The sequence below is a fragment of the Coccinella septempunctata genome, chromosome 8 (assembly GCF_907165205.1).
Source record: "Coccinella septempunctata chromosome 8, icCocSept1.1, whole genome shotgun sequence".
In the NCBI taxonomy this organism is placed as follows: Eukaryota; Metazoa; Arthropoda; class Insecta; order Coleoptera; family Coccinellidae; genus Coccinella; species Coccinella septempunctata.
Genome location: NC_058196.1, coordinates 32,002,330 through 32,030,214, shown reverse-complemented (window position 1 = coordinate 32,030,214; position 27,885 = coordinate 32,002,330). Strand labels below are relative to the sequence as shown.

At 34.7% G+C, this 27,885-nt stretch overlaps 1 protein-coding gene across 1 annotated transcript; it reads right to left on the bottom strand.

The window, feature by feature from the left end:
- Window positions 1-662: 662 nt before the first annotated feature.
- On the bottom strand, window positions 663-14,888 carry LOC123319098 (scavenger receptor class B member 1-like). Its single transcript, XM_044905948.1, has 6 exons — window positions 14,687-14,888; window positions 7,095-7,186; window positions 4,937-5,097; window positions 4,713-4,857; window positions 4,406-4,606; window positions 663-1,827 (listed from the first exon to the last, which is right to left on the bottom strand). Exons 1-6 carry the CDS (start codon window positions 14,712-14,714, stop codon window positions 823-825), a joined length of 1,632 nt encoding a protein of 543 aa, XP_044761883.1. The 5' UTR covers window positions 14,715-14,888; the 3' UTR covers window positions 663-822.
- Window positions 14,889-27,885: the final 12,997 nt, after the last annotated feature.

The following is a 27,885-nucleotide window of genomic DNA, read 5'->3' as shown; positions in this document are numbered from 1 at the left end:
TTACCGTAGATGGAAATGTGATACATATTCTGAAAGAGCAATTCTTCTAGTAATGAATCTGAGAATTTCATCCATGTAGGTGCAACCGTTCGGTCTTGACGAATTTTTAACTGAACCCACTTTTTTCAAGGTTTTTCGAAGGTCAGCTTGCGAGTGGTTTATCTCTCAACAAAAGTAACCGTAGATGTAAATGTTATACATATTCTGAAAGAGCAACTCTTCTAGTTGAAAATTTGAGAATTTCATCCATCTCGGCGCAACCGTTCGGTCTTCACAGCTCTGATGAAACTATCCCGTCCTGTGAAGATTGTTGGCGACAGTCGAATAGATCAGTGTGTCTTCCCACCAGAAGACTCACTTACAACCAAACCACCAAATGCGTGGCAACTGGATGAGAAAGAGACGTAGAGGATGGCATGTTACCTGGTAATCTCCTGGAGGAACTTTTCTAGTTAAAAATCTGATAATTTCATCCATCTCGGCGCAACCGTTCGGTCTTGACGAATTTTTAACTGAACCCATCTTTTTCGGGATTTTTCGAAGGTCAGCTTTCGAGTCATGACATAGTGAAGAAGCAATATAAGCTTGTTGAAGGACCACATGAGCTCGAATACATGCTTATAACTGACAGTGTAATGGTGTAGATTCGAACAAAAAACGCCTTATGAAATAATTCAATTTAATTCACTTACAAAACCACACTACTCTAAGTATCACCAAAAATATCACTTTTCGAACTATGTACATTTGAATCGGCAATAAATTAAAAATCAGTCTATACGGCATCACAGACGCCAAATCTACCTTCGATACAAAGTCAATTCACTTAGATATCCTTCTCATGTTCTGCCTCAGATACTGCTGAGGCGAACTCACTGGGATCGGCTTGTACTCGCTGCTCCTCCTCAGACTGAACCTGCTGAACGGCAAAGCCTCCAGATTGTTTTCTGCCACTATCTCCGACGAGCTCAACATCAGCAGGGCCGAGCAGGAGATCATTGCTGCTCCGAAGATGACCAGGCAGTACTTGAGTATCACCGCGCTTATGGGGGCCAAAACGAAGGCTAAGGTTATCAACACGTTGACCAAAAGAGGGACCTCATCTACTTGAAGCTCTAACCAGCAGAGCGGAAGATGTAGGTTGTTGAAGATGGTGGTTTTAGCGTTGTACTTGGTCTCGCCAACGTCTAGGTTGACTTGAATCCTTAAATTAGCCTGAATTGGAAGTCCTAGCTGCTTGTGAAGGGTGAAATTCACGTCGTGTTTGGATCTGTTGGGTAGCAAACCAGTGACTTGTTCCAACAGGCTGGGATCGGCGTTGTAGAAGTGTGGTTGGGATAGGGTTATTGGGATATCGTAGTAGCATGGGGCTATACTGACTATACCCCTTGGTAAGCAATCCCCTTCCTCTTTGCAGTAACAAGCGTTGTCTGGGTTGGCGGATGGCTCATATAAGAAGTCTTTTTTAACAGCGTACTCCACGCCTTCATAACCATTCATGATGACTTCTCTCACTGGGACTGCGGGTACGGGCCTGCAGAAGGCTCTTCTGTACAAGAGCATGCCTTGGTCCAGTGTTAAGTCTCTGGGGAATAGGGTACCATCGAAACCTCCGCCGATGAAGTTGCACTTGGAGTTGCTGCTGCAGGTTTCGTTTCCCTCGGTGTCTTCGTAGCCCCATTGGCGTAGACCGGGGGATCCGTTGTACTCTTGGATGTAGAAGTCCCTCTTGAGGTCTTCTGCAGCGTAGAGGGGGTTTGTGGGCTTGGCCAACACGTGATCGCTCGTGATTGTGACGATGTTGGAGGCGTTCTCTAGAGCCATGATCTGAAAGGGAAAGATACATTGTAGAAAATATACAGAAGACTCTTTAGGTATTAAATAGAAAAAAAATTCACAGGATTTTCAAACTGGAGAACATTCTCTATTTGATGGGTCGTGAAATGTCATTGCTGAATATACAGGGTGTTTCTTTGGCTCATTTAAATGTTACCATATTTTCCGATTGGGCCTTGATAAAAAGATATAGCCATTTTAAGTATTCATAATGAGCTATAACACCCCTGGAGCAACAAAATTACCTTCAGAATAACTAGCTAAATCTGCGACACTACACATCTATGGGCCTTTCAACCAGAGTTGTATTCAGCCAAAGTAGAAAATTTTTCGAATTTCACAGATATTTTTTTTTGGAACATCAAATTACTCGATAACTACTCTACTAACAGCAGAGTTGGACAGTGGAAAGTTAGGAAGAAAAAATAAACGGAGGAGTGCATTCTGTACCCTCTGGGTTTTCACACCAGCAGAGAAAAGTTGTATTCACAATTAAGTATCTACTTAATTGTGTTTTCTAGATACATTTGATCTTCGTACAATATCTTTCGAAGAACTGCTTCTATTTATTCATCAAGCTTAGACTCAGAAGCGAGACAATTTTTTACAGTTTAGCTAGTTTTATTTTTGGCTTCGACATTCTTGCCTCATCTTTAGAAAACATAATTTCCAAATCGAATTAGTAAAATATTCCTTTCCGTTTGAAATTTTAATTCATGCTGTTTTATAATTACCCTCAATAAGATCATGACCGATATAAGTTAACGAAAGAATCTCCTTTTTCATTCGAATCGATCAAAAACTTACTAAAGTCATTGAGTTCCATCGAAGAATGGCCAATAAATTGGCTTTTATCCGGCGTTAATTAATATACAAAGTTCAAGATCGCACCGTATTCTACGGTATTCAAATTATCAATTTGGGAAAGACGTAGCTAATGGTTTAATTATTGTTACCGACCAGGAAATACCGTGAGCGAAGATGACAGATGAATTTCGTTAACAACCGAATACAATTCAGCTTTTGATCGATGATCGGAGAAAAAAAATCGTTAGATTTGGGAAAAAAATCGATATAATGTCGTCAGAAAAAGTCTACAAGATTTTTTTGAGTCGAAAGGGTAATGTGTTTTTAACGCTCATTAGAGTGATGAATGGATCTGGTTTTTTGAAGTGTTACATTCCTCAGTTCAATAATTTCAAATTCCATTGCGACAAAAACTCACTCTGTACGAGGATGTATTGATATCTAGTTAGCTTAGACCATGCATCCGAAAATATCGATGCAGTTCATGACATGATTTTATCAGACCGTCGAATTGGGCTAAAACGGATATCTGAAGCACTGAATATTTCATACGAACGCGTTCATCATATAGTTCACGTCAATTTGGACGTGAGAAAAATTGCTGCAAAATGAATCCCCAAATGTTTGAATGTTGACCAAAAGCGTGCAAGGGTAGAAGCATCGCGTTCGATCTGTGCTCGATTTGAAAACGATGTAGACTTCTTGAACCGAATTGTTACTATGGATGAGACTTGGGTACATTTCTACGATCCAGAAACAAAGCAACAATCGATGGAATGGCGACACTCTGGTCCACCAAGACCTAAGAAGTTTCGTGTCCAAAAATCTGCTGGAAAAGTTCTTGCTTCAGTTTTTTGGGATTGCCATGGAGTAATCATGATTGATTTTTTGGATAAGGGTAGAACATTAACCGGAGATTATTATTCGACATTACTGACCACTCTACGGGAAAAAATTGAAGAGAAAAGACGCGGAAAGCTATCCAGAAGAGTTTTGTTTAGGCAGGACAACGCCCTAGCACACAAATCTAATGTTGTCATGCAAAAAATTCTTGATTTACGATTTGAACTACTAGAACACCACCCTTATTCACCAGATTTGGCTCCATCCGACTATCATCTCTTTCCTCAACAGAAAAAAAGTTTAAAAGGTCCTAAATTTTCTTCCAACGAGTAGGTAATAAAAGCTGTGGAGGTCTGGTTTGCAAAGCAAGAAGAAACATTTTTTTTTGAAAGTTCTAGAGACGTTGCAGGTTCGCTGTGATGAATGTATCCAATTAAGAGGAGAATATATTAAGTAATAAAATATTTTGACATTGAAACTTTGTTTTTTTTTTATAGTAGGCTAAGAATTTTTCAATATATCCTCGTAGATATGGTTGAAGAACTGATCGTTTCTTATCTTGACTCAAAAATATATTCCCACACCTTCATTCTAATGAATTCAGTCATACTGGGTGTTCTGTTATCGATGTCACTTTGAAATTTCGCAAAAAGACTTGTCAAACTCCGTTAAAAACCCTATAAATCACCTGTATAATCTTGTAGCTACAATACCGGTTATTTGGATAGAGTCGAGTTACTTCTTAGAAATATTCCAATGAGTTCTTGCCTGTTAATAAGGAAAGATATAAACAAATTCTCAAGGCGACTCTGGACTCGGAGCTGATTTACATAGTGATAGTTCAAACGTCTTAATATAGAAACGAAACAATAATAATAACAACAACGTGAAATTCGACGTTAAATGGTTGAGCACTCACCCTGTCCAAAATTCCGAATTTGTCGAAGTTGATCCAGGTGGGCAGGGCCGTATTGGCTAGTTTCACCAAGAGATCATCGTAGCCAAACAGGTAGTCGTGAACTGTAACGTTTACGAAGGATTTGGAATTTGCTGTGTTGCTGATCATTGTCAGGGCTAGATTGGTGAACATCGAGGAGTCCCTTAACATGGCGGAAATACCCTAAAAAAAATTCGTATTAAACTATTTTCATCTCTATGTGAAATTTGGTTTGATAATTGAAGAAGAATAATACTCAAAACGCTCCATAGGAAAAAGATAAACTTACCACTAAAGGGATGTTAGGGGATACAACCCTATCAATGTTAATATCTCCGACTGATCTTTCTCTGATGAACTTGAGACTTCTAACTGGAACGTAGGAGACTGTACCATTAGGATGAAACGTAACGTTCGTGTTCAGTAGTATTTCCCTGCAAAAAAAATGGATGAATTAAGTTTGGAAATTAGGCATGAGATTTGATGAAACTTGATGGAAAAATTAAAACTTACTGGAAACAGTATGGTCCCACTTCTTGGAGAGCCAATTTTTCTTCTCCCCTCGTGAACTTTTCCTGGTTGGTAACACTGAAAATGTTCACGTTTATGTATATCTTGTACGGTGGGTCTTGCCATAGATAGAAGAACAGCGTTCCAGTTTCCAAGGATAACAGCTGAAAAAATTAATTAATTAATTAATTTCACACATATTGGGATGAATTCTAAGGTTGGTACTACTGTGGAACACAAAAATCGATCTGTCAAAATATTTTCGAATTCCGAAGAATCATAAAAAATGAGACCCTTTTCTAACTAAAAATTTATTTATTTAAACTCTGAACGAGTTCAATGTCAAAACTTAATTTCTTTCGGAATGATTGAGTATTTTGCGAAGATAATTAAGTAAGCAGCTAATGCATTACAAGCTATTAAGTTTGCGATTTATGACTTCAGAAAATTCTCAGGGAATTAATTGAGAATGTATGTTAATCAGGTATGAGTATTTTGGAAGTAGAGGGGTCCAATATCGACCATATTTCATTAATTTTTTTATGAGCGACAGTGTTTTTGTTGCCGGTTGTGCCAATCGCGCTCAAGGACCAATTTTGGGTACAAAATGGCGAATGCGTTTAAAACGTTTGAATAGGCGTCATCAGTGAATAACAATTAATCAATATTCTCATATTACTTTTTCCTCAAAATTTATCTTTTGTTTCTGACGAATGAAATTTTCGCTTTTATTTCGAAAAGTTCTTATATAGGGTGTTATTGAGGTCGAAAGAAACACTTTTTTCCTTTACCATTTTTTTCAAATCGGCTCGGTTTGAAAGTTACAGGCTGTTGAAAAGTCATAAAATAGTTCTATCTCACAAACGGTTTTATCGAATGGAATGAATTTCGGAATATAGGTTTTCATTCATTCGATGAATCGTTTTCTAATACAAGATATCACCTACGTCTTCCAGTTTTCTCATTATGACCATTACGTGCCATAAAAATACAGAAAATTTGAAGAACCCAACTCTTGAAACTGAGTTGACTCTATCTAATGAATATTTGTTTTATAAAGTAAAATTATTCTGCATATTTTCTCCTATTATGCTCTGTTTTCGAGTAATTTGATGTTCAAAAATAAAAAATATACGTGAAATTCCAAAAATTGGGTACTTTGGTTGAATAAAACTCTGTTTAAAATATCCCCAGATGTGTAGTGTCAAAGATTTAGCTATAGATAAAACTTAAAATGGCTATATTTTTTTATCAGAGCCGAATCGGAAAAAAACGATATGGAGAGAAAGTATTTCTTTTGACCTCAAAAATCTACTGTTGAAAGTTGAAATATTTGTACGACTCAGAGGCATAAAGACACAAAAATTAATTCCCATTATTTTCTGTTGTGTTAATGAGTGACAACCTCAAAAATTCCAACTTATACCGTGTGTTCTCATTTCGATTAAATCACTTTATACATAGTTCATTAGGGATTACCATTCATCTCGAATTATTAAACCCACCTAATGAAAAACAAGAAATTAAGGTTATCAGCAAGTTCAACATCTCGCATTGTTTTCATTAAGAGCTATTCGATTGATTAATGAAACCAGAAGTGTGTATTGACCTCGCTTTGCTACTCTGATCTAAATTGAAGATTTAAATATCGAAAGTGACAAATTATTTGAGTATATAATTATAACATATTCACACACTGCACGAAAAATCTCAAGGACGTTTTTAGATTGATTCTGTACATTCATAAGATTAATTCAAGATAGATATTCAAGTTCTCCAGCTATATTCCTACGTTTTATATGGGTCATCAATATCACCGTATTCTAGATAAAAGAGAGCCAAATTTCTTATCAAAGTCGTTGATACTAGAGCAGACAGCAAAACAATAAATGAGAAAAATTTGCTCCATAATTAGGTGGTAAAAAGATTAGATGTTCAAATTAAAAAAAAACACTTTTAACAGTTGTAATTTGCTCCTTATCTATACATTATAATATTTGACGCGTCAATGTGTCAATTTTATCTTTGTCTACTTTTGCCCCACTTCGATTATCGAGAGATGATAGATCAGGTGAATGGGGTGGCCAATATATAGGACAAAGTGAAGCTGAATAGGAGGACACTTTATAGATGAAGAAAAAATAAATCTGTTTCGGCTTACCTTTTTTATTATAAGGCTGATGGGTTCATACACGAACATGAAGTAGGAGCATATGACCATTATCACACCCATAAGGGCCAACAACAGAATTTCTGAAAAAAAAAAATTCAATCAGTTCCATAGAATTGATGCATGTATGAGGATGTTTCGATGTTTGAACACCGATGGTGTGAATCTTATACGAATTTGAAAATTTAAAATAGCAAACTTTACGTTCATTAAATAAATGTTACGATAGACTTAGAAGCCAATTCTTGCAAATACAAGCTGTAAAATTATCCAAAGATGCGTGAAAATCATCGAACATGTGCATAGAACAATCGTTAGCTTGTCTTGCATCTCATTTATGACATAACAGTCATTCAGTCGATGTACCTAATGCGTTTCTGTGAACCATTAAGATTGAAATCAATATTTATTCCTATTTCATCGAATTGAACATTACACGATGTATGCTAACACACTCATCCATTATTTTCAACAAATTTGCATACAGAGCAAGCACGAAGGTGATATTTGCAAATCCTTCAGTTTAATATTCCCATGAGTCTATTCCATCGATCTGTCGGTTTTGTGAACCAATCAAGATTCTCATCATCTTCAATTCCGTTAGGGAATTGATATGTTTACAATTCCATTCAAGAAAATTTAATACGTTATGGTTTTGTTACACTTCATACAGTTTTGGGATAATTTTTTCCAATAATGTTTTATTCAGTGATGATTGTTGAAAACTAAAGATTTTCGTATTGATTTTCAGCCACTTATCGATCAATACTGATCAATCAGGGTGTTTTTGCCCAAATACTGACAATAAAACTACCAAATTTGATCAAATTCACGTGTCATCAATAAAAGTCATAATTATTATTTAATTGATAGCCGATAATAGGCTCAAATTTGACGTGACAAGGTTGCCAACAAGGGAATATAACCAAGTCTGAACGAAATCCCCATATAACAACCTCGTTCCTGAAAATTTAGTGGTTCTTCCGGATTATTTCCAGAAAAAATTCTCCAGTGTCTCAATTAGTCATAATTTATCCAATATCCATGTAAACATTGGACCACGAAACGACAAACTTCCGAATATAGCTTTAATCAAAACGGCTAGACCGCTTAAATGAATGACATTTACATAAATCTCTATGGTGAATTCCACAAACTTGGAATTGATGAATTCGCGGGGTTTCCGAACTCCGGAACGATGTTTAAGGATCACCCACACCGACATCTGATCGAAATTCAGTTTATCGAACGGAAGATTTACCTTTATACCGGTTAGCATTGAAAGTTTCGCTGAAATCTGCCACCAATTTCGTTTTGGCATTGCCATCGAAGAAATTTTATGGACTTCCTTGAAGACAGCGAGAAAAAGAGACATAGCAAGGGCTCCATTAGTGATGTGATACGCCCAATTTTTTAGGGACGATGAACTGACCAAATGGAGCTTGTTTTCATGGCCGAATAACAAAATTCGGTTAATTGATGGAGTTATACAGGGTGAGTATTTGACTCGTACAAATATTTTGACAGTAGATTCTTGAGGTCCATAGAAACACTTTTTTCCTTTACCTTTTTTTCCAAATCGGCTCGGTTTAAAAGATACAGGGTGTTGAAAAACCATAAAAAAATCATTTTTACTTTTATCTCACAAACGGTTTCATCGGATGAAATGAATTTCGGAATATAGTTTTTCATTTATTTGATGAATCTTTTTCGAACACAAGATATCACCAACGTCTTCCAGTTTTCTTATCAGGACCATTACGTACCATAAAAATACCAAAAATTCAAAACCCAACTCTTGAAACTAAGTTGAAAGCTATCTAATGAATACTTGAAAGTTTTGTAAAATAAAAGTATTCTTCATATTTTCTCGTATAATGCGCCGTTTTAGAGTAATTTGATGTTCCAAAAAAAAAAATATATATGATATTCGGAAAATTGGGTACTTTGGCTGAATGCAACTCTGTTTAACATTCACAGATGTGTAGTGTCATAGATTTAGCTCGTGATTCTGAAGGGAAGTAACACAATATCATTTCTACCTGATATCACTTCAAAATAAAAAAGCAAAATGTATTCTCAACATAAAAATTATAAGTAGTTGTTCACTCAGCTTGTATATCTGACAAGCACACAGATTTTTTTCTTCTATGAGTACCTACTTCCCAAATATTTACTTGTACTCAAATCTTCTGAATGAATATTCGGTAAATGAATAAATTATGATCATTTTCACGAATATGTTGAATGAGAGAAAACGATATAGCTCCAAAGTGGGTACTATCATTGAGTACTCAAGTAAATATTGTGAAACTACCATAATGGCTCAATATTTCTGCTCCAAATCACCCGTTTTTAGAAAAAATGTAGTAACTCCACCTATTTCTATTCCAACTAATCATATTTATTTGATGACCAAAACGTGATACATTAGGTACGTGAATTCTTCTATCCGGTAATGGATTCCTTAATTGTAATAGGTTCACACAATCTTTGGGACATTTATGAAATTGCAAGCGAAATGAGAGGCAGAAAAACCTGTTGCGTTTCTTGAAATATTACAATACCTCAGAGTTCCTGCTTTGGAAGTGCGACAAGTTGGGTTTTTTCTTCAAACAAGGCGGTTTTCAAAAAATCACGATAAATTTTAAATTGATGAAGTGAACCACACAATGAGACAGATCCTTATTCAGGGTATGAATGAATAGTGACGAAAAAATTAAAGTGGGGAATCCTTGTCAAAAAAGAATGTGGTCTGTCATTACTAAATGTAGTGCTCTTTAAGAATATGTCACCTTTGTATTCACGATGATTTTTTTCTGGGTGGAACAAAGATAGAGAGATAATTTTCGCATCAATCAATATACGATCATTTCTATTCTAGCATCTCTCTATGTTTTCTCCATTTTCTAAATCGTTTCTGTTTGGAGAAGCCCAGAGTATGACGTCAGCAATTGAAGAAGCCAAACCCCCTTGGGGCATAGCAGAAAGTACGGACTCTCAAAGACATTAATCTCAATCCAGCGGGTATTGACCATTCGAAAAGGATGATTTTTTTCGGGTATGATAATTACACTAATCCGTAAATTAATGGATGCTGTGCCAAAGATTCCGATGTAAATTCTACGAATTATATGGCTGAAACAGAGAAGACGATCTGATATTTTGCCGCTGAAGATTTCAGAAAACTTTTCTCGTAATGATTGCTATTGAAACTGTTCATTCTTCTCAGTAGTAGGTATAATAGAAATTATCGGGATATTTCTGAAAAGTAGCACAGAATCTTGGAAGTCCCATAGAGAATTTATGTTAATTTATTATTGATTTTTATATTGGAATTGGCCTTAATCCAGCTGAAAGTTATAATTGAGTTTTGTCGTCGCTACTCTGCTAATTTATGATAATTTTCTACAGGATATAGGTAACTTTATTTCCCTGCCAAATGAATCGAAGATATTTTAATTGTTCTATGCATGAGCTATAGGCCAACATGGAAAATAATGAAATCCTCCATGATGCTCAACGAAATAACGTGGAAATTGTTTTCATTTGTGCGAAACATGATTTTTGTTTGTTCTTTCAACTTGGTAATGGGGTACATCACAAAATGATGTAATGTGAATTGAAGTTCGCATAATAGATACGTATTAATCAACCTTCATATGAATATTTTGAATGTTAAGAAAATCTGCATAAACAAAAAATATTATTGAAGAAATAGACAAAACATAAAATTGCTTTTTGAGAGAGATACGTCAATTAGGTAATTTTCAACTCATTATTGAAAAGTCACTTGGAAAGTGAAAAGTTATAATCATTAGGTGCACAGTCGTTGAATGATTTATACAGGATGGCCCAGTTCAAAATGTCCCGCTGAAAATTTTTGTTTGGAGTTAAAAATTTGGTGGAGTGACATTCTTCTTCAACGGGGTAGTAAACCCCCTAAAGAACCTCAAATGATCCAAGCAAAAATTGTACTCTCTGTGCATTTTCCGGAAGAATTGGACTGTTCCATGTATACCACTCGGTATACTAGGTAGATCACTTCTATTTGAACCTTTACGGTCGAGAATTATACAGGAAATCTCCATTTAGCGCACATATACCAAACGCTGCAGTTTTACCGTCATTGACATTGCGTATCGGCCATAAAAATATTTCACACGATATGAATCATGCATGCCAACCTGTACATTTTCGACTTTAAAATTTTTCCTTGAGCCAGGTATCCGTTCATGAGATTAAATTCATATCTTTGCGAAGTTTATATCAAGTTCTTACTACCGTGGTTTGATCTTGACCTCCAACATTCATGTTATTATAAATTCACTTCCCAAATAATCAAAAGAAAACAGTGTTCGTTTTTGCCATAAGAATCCGAGCAATTGTTTTGGCTTGATTCAACAATCTAAAGAAGTAATTGTAGTTCTCGCTTATATTTTCAAGTAATGTTTCATTATATCGGTATTAGTCAGAGAACTTGGGAAAATTAAGCAAATTCAAATATATCTCACTGTATGCAGTCCATTTCCTGGTGCGATAAACCCAGTATTTGCGCATTTTTAAGGAACACGTGCCTATAAATAATTGAATAGTACCTTCAACACAAGAAGCCATTCAAGAAACTTTATACCTTATTCATATTAAACCGTTGATTTTCGATAGCTTGATTCATATCGATATCAAATTGTTTCGCAAATATTCATTTACACCCTGTATGATATAAAGATTGCTTGAGAAATTATCAACAATCAAACTAAGAAGGTGAAGATTGATCTATATACATTTATTTGCGTAATATCTATTTCAAGGTATGTATCTTTTTTCAGCTAGCGTATATTAATGAAAATTCTTGTGAAGTAACCATAATAGTTTTTTTTTAATTATGATTACCTATTCTTTTTGCGTGACTACTTGAATCAGAAATTGCTGTTTCCATATTTTCCAATACTGTAAGTAATAAATGTTTCTATTCTCGGAGAGGAATGCTAGTCGATGATTTCAATTTTTCCTTGAGAAGATGATAATAAAGTATTTATATACAAAAAATGATAACCTTTCTTAGACATCTTCTTGCATTCATTATCCCATTTCAAACAGAGTTCGATAAACTTGTAGGCAACATGAAGTAGTAGCATTGGTGCCATAATACTTATCATAGTGACCTTTCACACCAGGAGTTTTTCAATGAAAAAATGTATTCACTGACCAAAAAAATCCCCCATGTGTTTTAAACAAATTCAAAACGTCTGAATTCCGTGAAAATGCACGATCAACCTTGTGCAGAAATGAGAAATATTCAAACTCATTCTTCCTAGTCGAAGGGAGGTCACAAATTATGAAAACTAGAAGAACGTTTATGCATATACCTTTCGCGAAAAAAAATAGTTCAATAACACCGAGTGGAAATCCCATGCACGATCTAGATAATTACATATCTCGAGACCCTGTATTACAGCAATATCTCAAACATTTCCTACCCTGGGGCTGTAACTTGGAACTGTAAGGAACATTTTTGCTGCATCTGCAGAAGAGATGAATTGAACTCGTTTCCAAAACAAGTCTAGGATCAAGCACGATAGGTGTGGGTAAACCAAGGAAGTAACGCAATTGAGATTATATATACAGGGCGACCGGTTAAAGTTATTAGTAGCAGGTGAAACTTTTTTTTTATTCTCTCCTGGAATATTTTCGATTGTGATTGATTGATATCGAATACAATCTGAAATTTAGGGTTCAACAATGCTGCTGTAAAGTATGACACAAATTTGGAAATTCAGTTTAAAGAGCAGTAATAAAAAGGGGAAAAAATCAGAAATATCTGATTGCCTGGGATGATAATCAAGCTAATAAGACTTAACTTCATTTTCTTCGTCTCACAATCAAATTATACAAGAATGAACACTTATAAAGGAAACTGGAATATTCATAGCAAAGTAGGTAATTGATAGATGCTTCAATAGTTATTGAATTATTGTAAAAACAAATACCAAGCTCGTTAGTGGTATTTTAGCAGGTTAAAGACGTGTTCAATTCTGTCTGTTATACTTCGGAAATATACATACTTATATCGGAATTAATGAACCAAAAAATAAATGATTGCTCGCTTCTCGCGTTATCAAATTTTCAATGAAATATGGAGTTCTTAATGAATTCACACCGGACATATCACTTCAAGGGTCAATCTCTATCGTTGTTGAAATATTGGACTTCCCAACAAACGGTCACAAGATGCACCATGAAGAAGTCCGATTTCAATGGCAGAAATTTCTGGTTTCGAGTAAACTAACACAGTTTCAAAATAAGCAAAACAAGTTGATAGTCCGTGAACCTGTACGTAGACATTTTCGTGGAAGTTTGACTGTCTTGAAAACGATCACGTATAAATGAGTTTTAAACGTGTTAGGCGAAGAAAATTAGGTTGAAATTAACACAGAGTTCAAGATAATATTGCTTGGTAATGGAGTGAGTTGATTTGAGTTTCAATGATTGGGCTGATTGGTTACAAGATGAAAATAATTAAAGAAATGGTCAGATTTCTATATTAAAACGTAGATTTTACAAGGAGGATATTTTTCATTTTATATTCTATATAGGTTTCTCGTGGAAATACTGAATTGAAAATGTTTTTTATCCGTAGGAAAATGAGTTATACAAAAACGCCGCTATGTGGTGAATAATTAGTGGCATAATATTCTTGTGTTGCAGAATGCAGAATGATTCATTGTTTTGCTGGGACATAATTAGATTCCAAGCTATTATAGGAAAATAAAATTTTGTTCTAGCATCTCCACGAGTTACCATATTCGTCAGTACCAAAAAAAAAAAAATAGGTACTTTACATGATGACGTTCATCGTTTTTTTCCCCTTTACTTTATCTATTTAATGGTAAAATCTTGTTCCGTTTAATGGGTATTGTTTTGTTCTGTCGGAAAAAATTATTCAAATTTTGAGCGGAAAAAAAGTTGCAATGATAAACAGATTTTTTACCTGTTTTAAAATTGCGATTCCGTTTAAGAATGGATTTTTTTACGATGTTGAAAAAAAAAGAAAGAATATGATAAAAAACAGATTCCTATTTGAGATTTTTTTATAATTCTCCTAATAAAGACTGTTTTTGTCTTGAGATTCATGGATTTATTTGGCTTTTCGAAAATACAACCTACCGGAATATTTTTTAATGAAATTTTGGTTCTGATAAATTGTGAATTGTTTCCAAAATATAAAAATCAATTTTTTTTCAAATCAATCCAATTTTTCAAGCTGTGGAACATACATATATAAATTTTTCGGAAAAATTAAAAGAAATCATTGAAAAAAAACTGAGAATTTTAATGAGTGATATATTCAATTTTTGGGTGACCGCAGAGCGTGAAGAAAAAATTTAAAAATAATTAAAACAAAAAATATTGGGAAACCGGGTAACCAAAAGGGGAAAAATTCAGGATTGCCTTGAAAAAATCAGATAAAATCGATAAAAATCCAAATAAGTGGTGAATAAGAATCAAAAATTTAGGGTGAGGGTTTGCCGCTTGGTCCACTGTTGGGATCTCCAAGATTTTCGGAAAATATTCAAACTTACTCGTGTTCAATTTGTAGGGTAACTCCATTTTCCTCACTAGGGCGGTAAATCACTAAAGTTCACTCGGATTCGAACCTCGTACAACGTATCTTCACCCCCGCATAAACTGTGAAAACTTTTCGGAAAAAAACGCGCTAAGACAGTGGACAATATCGGTGGTGTTGTCTCGTTTGAATATGTCGAGTAAATTGAGGACAAAAATGGACGATGAATTGGTTTTTAAAAGACCATCGTCTGGATTCTAGTGGAGGGAGTGGGGGAGTTTCAGGACTATGACGTATTTTGCGTTTTTCAAGAAGTGATATGATGCCGATGGTGAGATTACTCGAATGTGATGTCAATGTCAAAGCTGTGGAATGAGTTCTAGAGTCGATACACGATCTGTTTAATACAGTATCGACTGTATAGAGAGATTTGGCGCTTGTAATTAGCCTAATGAATCGTTCGTTTTGGGAAAGCGGGTTTTACGATACTTTGATTGTTCGATCAGCAGATTGTCGACGTTGATTCTTAGAAATTTTCGAAAATTGATGTTTTGAGTAACCCCTGGTATAAGTAATGGCAATACTATTACCTATTAAAGGGCCCAAAAGAGTTCGTTAAAAGAAATTTTAGGCGTGTGACTCAATCCCATGTTTTTTATTGGGGACACCGTGTATGAGCTCTGAAAAACGCAGGAATGATTGGATATACCGCTGGTGGGTCTTTTTCCAGCTGTAGCCCTTTATGACTTCCAAAAACCTGTCTATTAACGATTATTCCTTAAAAAATTGACAGAGAGGATAAAATTCGGTTTTTAATGGTGATTAAAAAGACCAATGAACTTCATCCAAAGTAAAATTAATGGGATTCTCACAAACTGTCTCATGAATCTTGAGCTGCTTGACTTTTCACCAGAATGTCATAACTAAGAAAAAATTTCTCGATAGTATTTGCTCTAAAATAACGTTCTGAAGGTTCTAGCAGAATATAAGCTTCCTTGTTCATAGTTTCTGAGACATAGACTTGTTTCTGAGATATTTTCCATAGCTCAACCTACCCTGATCCAGACTCCACCCTACGTTCGAGGAAATTATAACCAGGGTGTAAATAATAGGATGGGTTTTTCATATAAAAATTCTTTTGATTAGAACCTTCTCAGAACCAGAAAACTGAGGAAAATTGGCAATAAAAAAATTGTCACCAGACGAATGAGCAAGACTTTTACCTATTTAAGGGCCCAAAAGACTTCGTTAAAAGAAATTTTAGGCGCGTGACTCAATCCCATGTTTTTTATTGGGGACACCGTGTATGAGCTCTGAAAAACGCAATTTTTACGACAAGAATGATTGGATGGTGGCTCTTTTTCAAGCTGTAGCCCTTTATGACTTCCAAAAACCTGTCTATTAACGATTATTTCTTAAAAAATTGACAGGGCGGATAAAATTCGGTTTTTAATGGTGATTAAAAAGACCAATGAACTTCACCCAAAGTAAAATTAATGGGTTTCTCACAAACTGTCTCATGAATCTTGAGCTGCTTGATTTTTTACCAGAATGTCATAACTAAAAAGAGATTTCTTGATAATATTTGTTTAAGTTAACGTTCTGAAGGTTCTAGCAGAATATAAGCTTTCTTGTTCATAGTTTCTGAGATATTTTTCCATAGCTCAACCTACCCTGATCCATACTTCACCCTACGTTCGAGGAAATTATAACCAGGGTGTAAATAATAGGGTGGGTTTTTCATATAAAAATTCTTTTGAGTAGAACCTTCTCAGAACCAGAAAACTGAGGGAAATTGGCAATAAAAAAATTGTCACTAGACGAATGAGCAAGACTATTACCTATTTAAGGGCCCAAAAGAGTTCGTTAAAAGAAATTTTAGGCGCGTGACTCAATTTCATGTTTTTTATTGGGGACACCGTGTATGAGCTCTGAAAAACGTAATTTTTACGACAAGAATGATTGGATGTACCGCTGGTGGGTCTTTTTCAAGCTGAAGCCCTTTATGACTTCCAAAAACCTGTCTATTAACGATTATTTCTTAAAAAATTGACAGAGAGGATAAAATTCGGTTTTTAATGGTGATTAAAAAGACCAATGAACTTCACTCAAAGTAAAATTAATGGGATTCTCACAAACTGTCTCACGAATCTTGAGCTGCTTGAGTTTTTACCAGAATGTCATAACTAAAAAGAGATTTCTCGATCTAAAATAACGATCTGAAGGTTCTGGCATAATTTTTGCGTCGTTGTCTTATATTCTTCATAGATTCTGAGACATAGACTCGTTTTTGAGATATTTTTCCATAGCTCAACCTACCCTGATCCAGTCCCCACCCTACGTTCGTGGAAATTATAACCAGGGTGTAAATAATAGGGTGGGTTTTTCATATAAAACTTCTTTTCAGTAGAACCTTCTCAGAACCAGAAAACTGAAGGAAATTGGCAAAACAAATTGTCCCTAGACGTATGAAATTTCTTGAAAATAAACGAAAACCTTCTGAATCATCTTGTATGTCTGCAATGAATCACAAAATAAAATTCTTCACCTCATTTCATCTTATGAGTACAACTGTTAATATTCTGTTTTGTCTCATTTTAATAATAGGGCTCCTTTGTATCCCCTTTCGTTTTAAAGTGAAACAAATAAACTCAAAATGTCCCCTATTTGTTACACATTATTTTAACATTAAAGTTGAAGCACGCATTAGGGGAAATGCAATTTGAATGATTAAGTCAGTTATTTTTTTAAGAAAGGGTTCAATTAATATTCGATATTCCAACTAACTTATTAACTGATCGAAAAATAAAATTTTGTCATCACGTTTCACTGTCTATCTATCTATTTGCTAATGACAAGATGACGAACAAACAACATGTTCAAATTGAGATGGTCTCAAGTGAAGATTCATCAGTATTTTTCACTCCTCCAATTAATTTTCTTTTGTTAGTAACCGGTACTTAAATCTTAGTTAGTTGACGATAAGTAACTCGATTCGTCTAGTCGTGAAGCAGACTCATCAATTTCAGATTGAAGAAGAGACCAAGATAAACCAATAATTTTATATGGGTTACATCGGAATCACAAAAAAAATTGTGTTGACAATCGAACTCATCTATGTGAAGAATACAGAAGTTTTCGTTTACTGGAATTGTTATTTGTGGTCCACAACAATATGAATCTGTGGAAGCTCAAGAAATATTGACATTTGTACTGGTGTTCCGGTTTACACTGCATGATATAGGCAGAAACAAACTCTTGTCCTTCTACTCTGTAATCTGTGCTCTTGTCTCTGATATAGGTACACTTATACAGTTAGATCCTTAGCAGATGGTTTCGAGTTGACTGGGAAGGCCCAGAGAAAGAAGAAATTTCTTTCCTAAATATGGAAGTTACCTACGTAGTGAAAACTTCCATGGCTGTTGGTATTTCCACGCTAGAAATGTCCCAAAATACATATAGGTTTGTTATGATGGGTTCATGCAGAATTCTTCGGAAGTAAGACCTCAAAAATGGGCCAATTTAATTTGTAGACCATTTTTGCCAAGATTTTGATACTATCTTATAGGTTTTAGATCCTAGGAGCTCATTTTTTTTGGGAAACAAAAAAAAACGTCGAATTGTTAATGTGAAGGATTCAAACATTGATAACCTTATGTTCAGAACTGACCAGGCAGTTTTCAGTAATACGAAGAACGGTGAATATGTAATATTTTTATGACAAATTTATTCCATTAAAATAAACATTGAGTTTGGCCTCAAAATCGATGTTTCTGGTATTTCAAAGAACGGAAGGATTCAAGTATAAAGTGTAAAATCATTCCGGTGCTTATTGTTGGACAAACACCGATAACAGAGTGATATAAACTGCAGGTTGATAGCAATTAAAAGTAATGGTTCCTGAAAGTTTTAAAAAGAGGAGATACGATATATTCAGCTCGAGGAAAAACTACTAACGATTCCTCAAAATTATCCATAAGAGCATAGAAATTATATATTTATGGAGTTTTGTTCAAAATAAGTAAACAGATTGAAAAGACATTTCCAACATATGACATATGAAAATTTCCACTTCTGAAGTGAGTAAAACATAAAATTTTAATGTTGTTCGACATTTATTTTCCGTATTATTGAATGACGAATCAACATAAAATGGGCTCAATTTTCAAAATGCAGTGAGGAATTCGTAAATGACTCATGTCTTAATTGTTTTACACAATTGCTGATTATTAAACCAATTAAAAATCTATTCGTTTATCCAATAATAGGTATAACTCTTCGTATACTATCAGTTGGTCTTGTCGAAATACACATAAACTTTTTTCTCAACACACCGGACATCTCATATATAAATTACGATTTGAATTAAGTCTAACCATTAGTGAACTGATGCAGTTAGATTTGGAATGAGAGGATAAACTAATCATCTATGTTAGCCGCTCAACCATGATCCACTTAAATCGATTGCTTTATTCTTTTGTAATTTTTATATTCGTCATTGTGTAAGAAGAAAAATATCCTTTATGTAAGGGTATTGGCTGTCCATTCCAGCATCAGAATATGTTGAAAACCACCCATTAAGCGAGTCTGGAGGTTTAGAAATGATCTGTGAAATGATCTCGTAAATAGAAAAAAAAATTGCTGCACAATACATATAAACCAATTACTAATAATGTGAATTTCAATATCTCAGCCAAGAAATAGCTTTCAAGTTTCAAATGGACCTAGAAAACTAGAAATTTTTTTTGGACCTAAGCTTCATTGGGCGAGTTCACTACTTGAATGGGTGACCGCCCTTTTGGTTGATCAATTCGGAAATCTCCTGACGTCTAGTCCAATTTTTGTGCCAGTAATACCCCAACTACAGAAGTAGTATCGTTTTCGGAGAGGATTACCCAACAGATGTTGTTTCTTGAAAGGCTGCATAACTTTTGCTTGACCTTAAGTCATCTAGATCGTCAATTAGTGAGACAAGGTTCCTTTTGAGTTCAGATGGGTCATACGTTAGTAGAAGGTAATCAATAAGATATAGCCGACGTATCACTTTCAATACCTATTGATCTTCAACACGCAGCAAAACAATCATTCACTTCAGATTTTTTAAAATTTATGTTTATACATTTTTCAATCGATTTCATCATGTTGATGATGAAAATTGCAGAGTTGAAGGCCCTAAGTCTGATCATAAAACTTCAAAAAAGTCCAGATTTTCTCAACATTTTTTGAACTGCAATTCACAATTGCTAAGACTGTGGATAAGTAGTTACCTCATTCTATATTCTCTATAGAATATAATTCAAAGTCATGTACAAGTTCAACGCAATAATTCCAATGAGATCCCAGGTCATGTTTATGATTTATGAAATGATTATTATGATTTTATTCATTCTAATCATTCAGGAAAACATTAGTTCTACAATCGCATATTTACACTACGATGATTATATATATGAACATCAGTATGTCAAATCTGAGGGAGCTTCCGATTTCCTGCGCAATAATTTCTGTGAAAATCATAGAAAAAATGGGAAACCTAACATTGAAAATAATTCATGTGTCATAAAGCTTGGATATTAATTTTTCTACACCTTGGGAGTTGAAATTTATTGAGCTGATCAGGGGAATCATGTTTTTTGTTCGATTCAAGTCGAAAGAAATATACGACGGATGATGATCTAGCTTGCAGTACACAGGGTAGGTCTTGAATATATCGAGAAATACGAAATTATAGGTTTCCTAGTGAGTCTAATCGAGAAGATTCAGATTTTCATAATTGAAATGTCATTTTTCAAAAATTCTATACTTCAAATGTAAAGAATATTATATTTCCTCAGTCTGTTGGGAACCTTCTGATTTATAATCAGCATTGCTCAGACTCACACATCAAAATGAATTACAAACTGAGAATTCTAACTTCTTGGGTTAAAAATAAGTGGTAGGACTTCCTAAAATTGTCTATTTTCTTCTTTCATATTGATTTGAATCTGTTTTTGTATCTAGAAAGCGATGAATTTCAAAATGTTTGTTCTTCCATACTTACAACTTATCTCTTATCTATCTTATGAGTTTGTTGGCCTTATTATATCTCAACTATTTGGCGTATTTCAAACACGATGGAAAATGATGGATTTAAGCATCAACTTACAGTCATTCCTTAATTCCTTTTGTTTTTTTTTATTGAAAAAAGAACTATCGTCACTGTCAATTTACGTACGTGTACAGCGTACATTAAAGGCGTCAAGGAATTGAAATATCAATAATACTTCTCATCCACGTGATATGTTTAATCGTTTTTCGTAGGACCGATTGTCATTAGATAGAGAGAGGTAGTGTGACAAAGGAAACCAATTACCAGCATCGTTTTTATTCGATTTCAGTGTCAATAACAAGTCAGGGCAAAAAATCTACTGGATATAGTTAATTGAACTCGGTTGTAAGTCTTCAAACTTAATGTTGGATCATTTGAGGTAGATTATCAAGGAATAATACGATTATGAACAGGGACCAATAGGAAAGGTCTATTCATGACGTGATTTTCAGCAAATGGAGTCATGATTTTGGCCCCCTCCTGAAGTACGTCCATGCCTGTGATTCACCATCTATTTCTAATTGCTGGCAATCCTCTAAAATGTGAATTTTCCAAGTTTCGTTTCGTTTTTAGTCAAGGATTTCAAGATCACGAATTAAATGAGATCGCTTGCTCTGGGCATATCAAAAACCCAATTTTGAGCACCCTTGAATCTCAAATCCACAAATCTGGCATCTATGCCAACCAAACAGCTTATTATGATTACACAACAGATTCAGATTCTGGATTTTGAAGGGATTCAGGACCTTTTGTATCTGTCATCGAAGAGGACACATTTTTTCATTTAAGGCCCGGTACTTTCATGCGAATAACTAAATGTTTTCGATAGATGAGTCTTATTCTTACATAGACATATAGTCTCTATGTCTATGTATTCTTAGGATAAGTAAAAATGCAGTCATTTCAGTTTCAGATAGTGTTATTCATCGAATAAATCTGTCATTGAAACTTAATTAAAAGAGTTTATTTGTCATAGATCGAATGTCGGTAGGTTATTATTGTTCGAATTTTTAAGATTCGTGATATATGGTTATTTTTTGTGTGATTTTCACGAAATATTTGCTTTCTAGTTGGAATAATGACAATTTTTACAATGCGGTGTCTTATTTTACATTAATCAGTGAAAAGTAGTATATACCGTGTTTTCATAGAATTGTTATTCGTCAAATAATTTCATCTGGGAGCACCGAAATGACAGATACTTATTGACATTGAATAAAATTTATTCGAAGGTGAAAGTACAGGGCCTTAATTGTTTTTCCATGGCCATAAAAATGTGGTTTTCGGGTACAGGGTGATGTTATATCATGGTGAATAGAAAAAGTCGAAAATTTTCCCACTTCGGTCCTGACTTTTCAATTTTGGAAGAGAGGGTTTGTTGATCATTTCAAGATTCATTGTATTTTGAAGGTTTCTCTCGAAAGCTTAATACAAATACGTTTATTGTTATTGATAATCTTCCTTAAGCCAAAACATTTTCAATCATTCCACCAATACCAATAACTGGCGACCTTTTTTGTCAGCATAACCTGGGAGGTGAAGAATTAATAGTTGTTATTTATCTCGAATTTCATCGTATACATATAGAAAATAATCGAGAGACGTGTTCCTCGTTAATCACCCATCACTTTGTTCTAATAGCTCCGTTTGATACCCAAATAAATGGGTTTTGTCGTTCGCATTTCGATACTATCATTAATTTCACATGTACCTGGTGATGTAAGTGCAAGATAACCATTGATCCGGAACTAGAAAGACGCAAATAATTCAATAATCACCTGATCAAGTAAAAAGGACGAGCGAGTGTTTGAAAATGCACCTTTGATACACTCAGAATTCCCTATGTTTTCTCGTAGATTCCAATAAAATCTCAGGTATTTCCTCGACTAATTCAATTAATTTATTTGGGCGATAAGTAGTTTGTATATAAAGGGTGAGTCTTTGACTCGTACAAATATTTTAACAGTAGATTCTTGAGGTCAAAAGAACCACTTTTTTCCTTTACAATTTTTTCCGAATCGGCTCGGTTGAAAAGATACAGGCAGTTGAAAAACCATAAAAAATGTTATTTTTAGTTCTATCTCACAAATGGTTTCATCGAATGAAATGAATTTCGGGATATAGTTTTTCATTTATTTGATGAATCTTTTTCGAACACAAGATATCACCCACGTCTTTCACTGTCCTCATAATGACCAATACGTACCATAAAATACCAAAAATTCAAAGAACCCAACTCTTTAAACTAAGTTGGACGCTGTCTAATGAATATTTGAATGTTTTGTAAAATAAAATTGCTGACTGCAACACTGTTTAAAAGATCCATCCATTTTTCCCTACTATGAAACAATTGTGGAAAAATCAACAGAATAATCCTGAGTTGTAGTCTCAACAGATTATCAACGAAATTTCGTATTCTTTTTTCCATAAGCTCACGTATACTTCGTTCTCGTTATTATTTTCAGTATCGTATTAGGAAATCATGCTCAATTGTTTATTACAAAGGTGTGTAACTTATGTTGTACTAGACTTAATTGTTCATTGATCTTTGACCTAGTGATATTGAAACGTGGATAGGTAACTATTTATTGTTTGAATTCCGGGGTTCGTCTTATATGACAAAGATTTAATGTCCAAGGGAAGTTGTACATATCCGTATAATTAGCGTCATTCTTAGGATGGAACATGAGGTTGATAAATATACGTTTTTCTGATCTATGTCTGCGAATGACATCGCGAGGTTTCGGAATATATGGTGGGCATTGAGAGATGAAACTTCTCATGAAACACAACCAGGGAGTGCTGCTTCCAACGCCAGTAGTAGGCCGTTTTTCAACGATTCCAGTGAGAAGATCTCTCAGAACTTTGAGAATGGTCTCAGAGATGGCAGAGCTGCTTGAATTTTCCTAAGAACACACAACGAATTCGGAATTAGGCAATAATATCAAGGTGAGTCTTTGACCCGTACAAATATTTTAACAGAAGATCCTTGAGGTAAAAAGAAACACTTTTTCCAAAGATTATAATATAATCTTTGACTTTTTCCTTATACCATTTTTTCCGATTCGGCCCTGATAAAAAGATACAGCCATCATGAATTTTCATAATTAGCTGTGCCACCTCTTGAAAAACAACATTATCTTCAGAATAACAAGCTGTGTGGCACCACACATCTGTGGACCTTTTAAGCAGAGTTGTATTCAGCCAAAGTACCCCAATTTTTCAAATTTCACAGATACTTCTTAATTTTTGAACATCGAATTACTCGAAAACGGCGCATTATGCAAGAACATGTAAGGAATACTTTTTTTTCACAAAACGTTCAAAAATTCACTAGATAGCATCCAACTTAGTTTCAAGAGTTGGGTTCCTTGAATTTTTGGTATTTTTATGGTACGTAATGGTCATAATGAGGACACTGGAAGACGCGGGTGATATCTTGTGATCGAAAAAGATTCATCAAATAAATGAAAAACCATATTCCGAAATTCATTACATTCGATAAAACCGTTTGTGAGATAGCACTAAAAATAATTTTTTTATGGTTTTCCAACAGCCTGTATCTTTCAAACCGAGCCGATTCGAAAAGAATGGCAAGGGAAAAAACTGTTTCTCTTGACCTTAAGAATCTACCGTTGAAATATTCCTATGAGTCAAAGACACACCCTGTATATCCCTTTTATCGAGCAATTTATTCAATGTTACTGGTTGTTCCAGACCCGAAGAAAGTCAGCACCTGTTATATCGAGAATATTTTCCATGAAGTTGATGGCAGGTCACGCAACTTGTTCGATCTGATCCTTTTTCATCGATTTATACAAAACAGAGGATATCCGAAAGCCCAAGTGGTTTTCCCAAGTCTGCTATGACGTAGGTCAAGGCTTGCAGCGAAAACAAGTTTCGGTTATACACTTATAGGTAATACGAGGGCATATAATGGTCTTTTTCTAAAATGCCCTGACGTAAACGCTTATTGATGAGGCCAATATTCAAATTAAGGAACAATAATTCAACTGTATACTATCATTTGTCGGAAATTTCGTAAAATCCTTTCGCGATATATAAATTTGCGATCCTGCAACTCTGTCCTACTTTTTATAGACTACAAATCGTTTGGAAATACAGATTGACATATGCAACATGTCTATCATAGCTCTAAACGTAGTTAGGGTTTTCATAATCATTATAACTCCGCTACTTCCATTTCGTGCAGACAGATATTAATGGTTTAGCAATAATATTTCTCCTCTGCATATACGAGGTGGTTCAAGAAGTCTGTATTAGCATTCACGTTGTCCAGAAGTGCAGTGGTATTCTAAATAAAAAGTAGACACGTGTGTGCCCACATAAAAACAATTTTCACGATACCTTCAAAAATTGGTTGAATAAACAAATTTCAATGTTTATTCGTGCACCGTATATGCATAGTATTAGCTGTCATTATAGGCATTTCTTACATCAATAATGAAAAAACACCTGACATCATAACAAATATCCATTGACTCATCCCGCGTTAAAAAAATGAGATATCTTGTAGGATAAGATTGGAAACATATAATTTCAAATTTGCCTATATGCCTCGACACGTTTGGAAAAAACCGAGGAGGTATTGTTTATCGTTTTCCGGATCCTGATCATTTGAATATTATACACTGGACATGTCAACATTGTATCCTTACATAAAAGATCAATTTTCAGTTAATGGATTTTCAGCAGTCGCCTTCCGAAGGTAAATAACATGTATCATAACGCTATAAATTATTGAGTGGATTCAAGAATGATTCACAATGAAATTCAGAAACGTCAGAACACTTTCGGCGAAGCCATTAATTAATAAATAAATTAATTCGTTATTTCACAGTTGTCATTTATCGAAATTTAACTAAAAAGTAGAAAAATCTTCGATATATTTCCTGTAGGTATAATACTGCCAATAATTATATGAAAATAGAAGCTTCTTCTTTATTATATGCAGAACTTATCGATAAATACTGAGTGCAGCTTCTTCTCCACACGAATACCATAGTAAATATACGTTGCAAAGTGTGATTATTCAAAGCTTCTCGTATCAAAAGTACCTCTGACTAAGAGTGGAGAAATTCCAATCCTTAATACGGTATGATCAAGAGGCATAAATATTTTTGAAAAAGAAAATGATTACCCGTACATGAAACCCCCACAGGAAGTCGTATTTTTGTTACAAGGAGAACAACAAGAATTCATCCTATCTGAACACACATTTGAACGAAAATTAGCGTAATTGAGTAATTATATACATCGCCTAACAATTGATGGGAATCACAAATTTCGAGATTATTTATCACTGAAATAGTTGTGTGTAGAACATTTAGATCTACGATGATTTTCCTGATTCCTGAAAGATACACGACTCGAAAGTTTACCTTTGAAAAATTCCCAAAAATATGGGTTCAGTTAAAACTTCCTCAAGACCGAACGGTTGCGCCGAGAAGGATGAAATTCTCAGATTTATTACTAGAAGAGTTGCTCTTTCAGAATATGTATCACATTACCATTTACGGTTACTTTTATCGATAGATAAACCACTCGAAAGCTGACCTTCAAAAATCCTGAAAAAGATGGGTTCAGTTAAAAACTTGTTAACACCAAACGGTTGCGCCGAGATGGATGAAATTCTCAGATTTTCAACTTAAAGAGTTGCTCTTTCAGAATATGTTCACATTTCCATTTACGGTTACTTTTATCGATAGATAAATCATTCGAAAGCTGATCTTCGAAAAATCCTGAAAAAGATGGGTTCAGTTAAAAACTTGTCAAGACCAAACGGTTGCGCCGAGATGGATGAAATTTTCAGATTCATTACTAGAAGAGTTGCTTTTTCAGAATATGTATCACATTTCTATCTACGGGTACTTTTTTTGAGAGATAAACGACTCGAAAGCTGACCTTCGAAAAATCCTGAAAAAGATGGGTTCAGTTAAAAACTTGTCAAGACCAAACGGTTGCGCCGAGATGGATGAAATTTTCAGATTCATTACTAGAAGAGTTGCTCTTTCAGAATATTTATCAAGAAGAATTATCTGAAGAAGTTATTCGGAAACATTCAGATGCGAGTTCTCTGAATCCCATATCGGACAATGTTGAGTATTAACGAAAACATCGCTGTAAAAATGTGCTTCATTGCTTGGGATGACTTTGCTAGAAAAAATCAGCATTCACTTCTTGTTGATGTTCAATAAGTCAACGTACTCTGGCACTGGTGTGCTGGGTCATCAAGCTTCAATTCTTGTGTCAATTATTCTTCGAAAGAATGAAGAGGCATTACTTCTGTCAGTCATCGCTCAACTGTCACGCAAAGGATGGCAAAATGAAATTTTGACCGTAATAGTTGTCTATTCTCCTTCACTATTGCCTCATTTTTTAATGCTTGGATATGAAGTTTACAGAAAAATATGTATCCACGATTATTAATAACAATAGGTCCTCCAAACAATTTGGAAAAATAGGTATACCAAATGCCAAAATTTCTTGACTCGTCAACAAGTAGTAGCCTTCATATATTTTAAAAAAGGCTTGATCATTATTATCATAGAGGTTGTTGTGAGACTGTTTCATGTTTCATTACTTTCAAGGTTGAGAGTGTTTGTATGCTCACCCATAGCACCGAAATAGCTGTCTTCGCAAAAAATACCCCGATCAAATTCCACCATCTCCGCCACTTTGACTGACAAAAATCTATCATTTACACGATCCAAGCACCAATTACATAACCAAAACATTTAAATCATAATTTTCGGGCTTCAAAATTGGCTCGTCCTTCGAATATTCCACTGGTCAAGATCCTGATGACCGCCTGAATTCAAACCTAACGCCGAAGAACCGGTTAGATATTTGTTACTTCTGTACCGAAGCATTTGCGTCATTGCATCGGTCCACCAATGAGGAGCAGCGGCTTCTTCTGGTTAAAAAAAAATGGGACGTTTAAAATAAATTAGATGAAGCGAGAAGAACTTCGTGTTTTGGCCGATAGATTCGACGCTGGACTGCAAAAAATTACCTGAAAAGAAGTCCTTGTAATCATTTGTCTGCCTTGGGCGCAAATAAGTGTAGGTATTCTTCCTTTTGCTGATCTGTCAATCAAGAAAATG

Excerpts from the sequence above, each read along its gene's own strand:
- LOC123319098 (XM_044905948.1), bottom strand. The coding sequence starts at position 14,714 with ATGGAGTTACCCTACAAATTGAACACGA. Across the intron at positions 7,187-14,686 it reads ACCCTACAAATTGAACACGA|AAATTCTGTTGTTGGCCCTT; the intron begins GTAAGTTTGAAT and ends TTTTTTTTTCAG. Across the intron at positions 1,828-4,405 it reads AATTCGGAATTTTGGACAGG|ATCATGGCTCTAGAGAACGC; the intron begins GTGAGTGCTCAA and ends TTTCCCTTTCAG.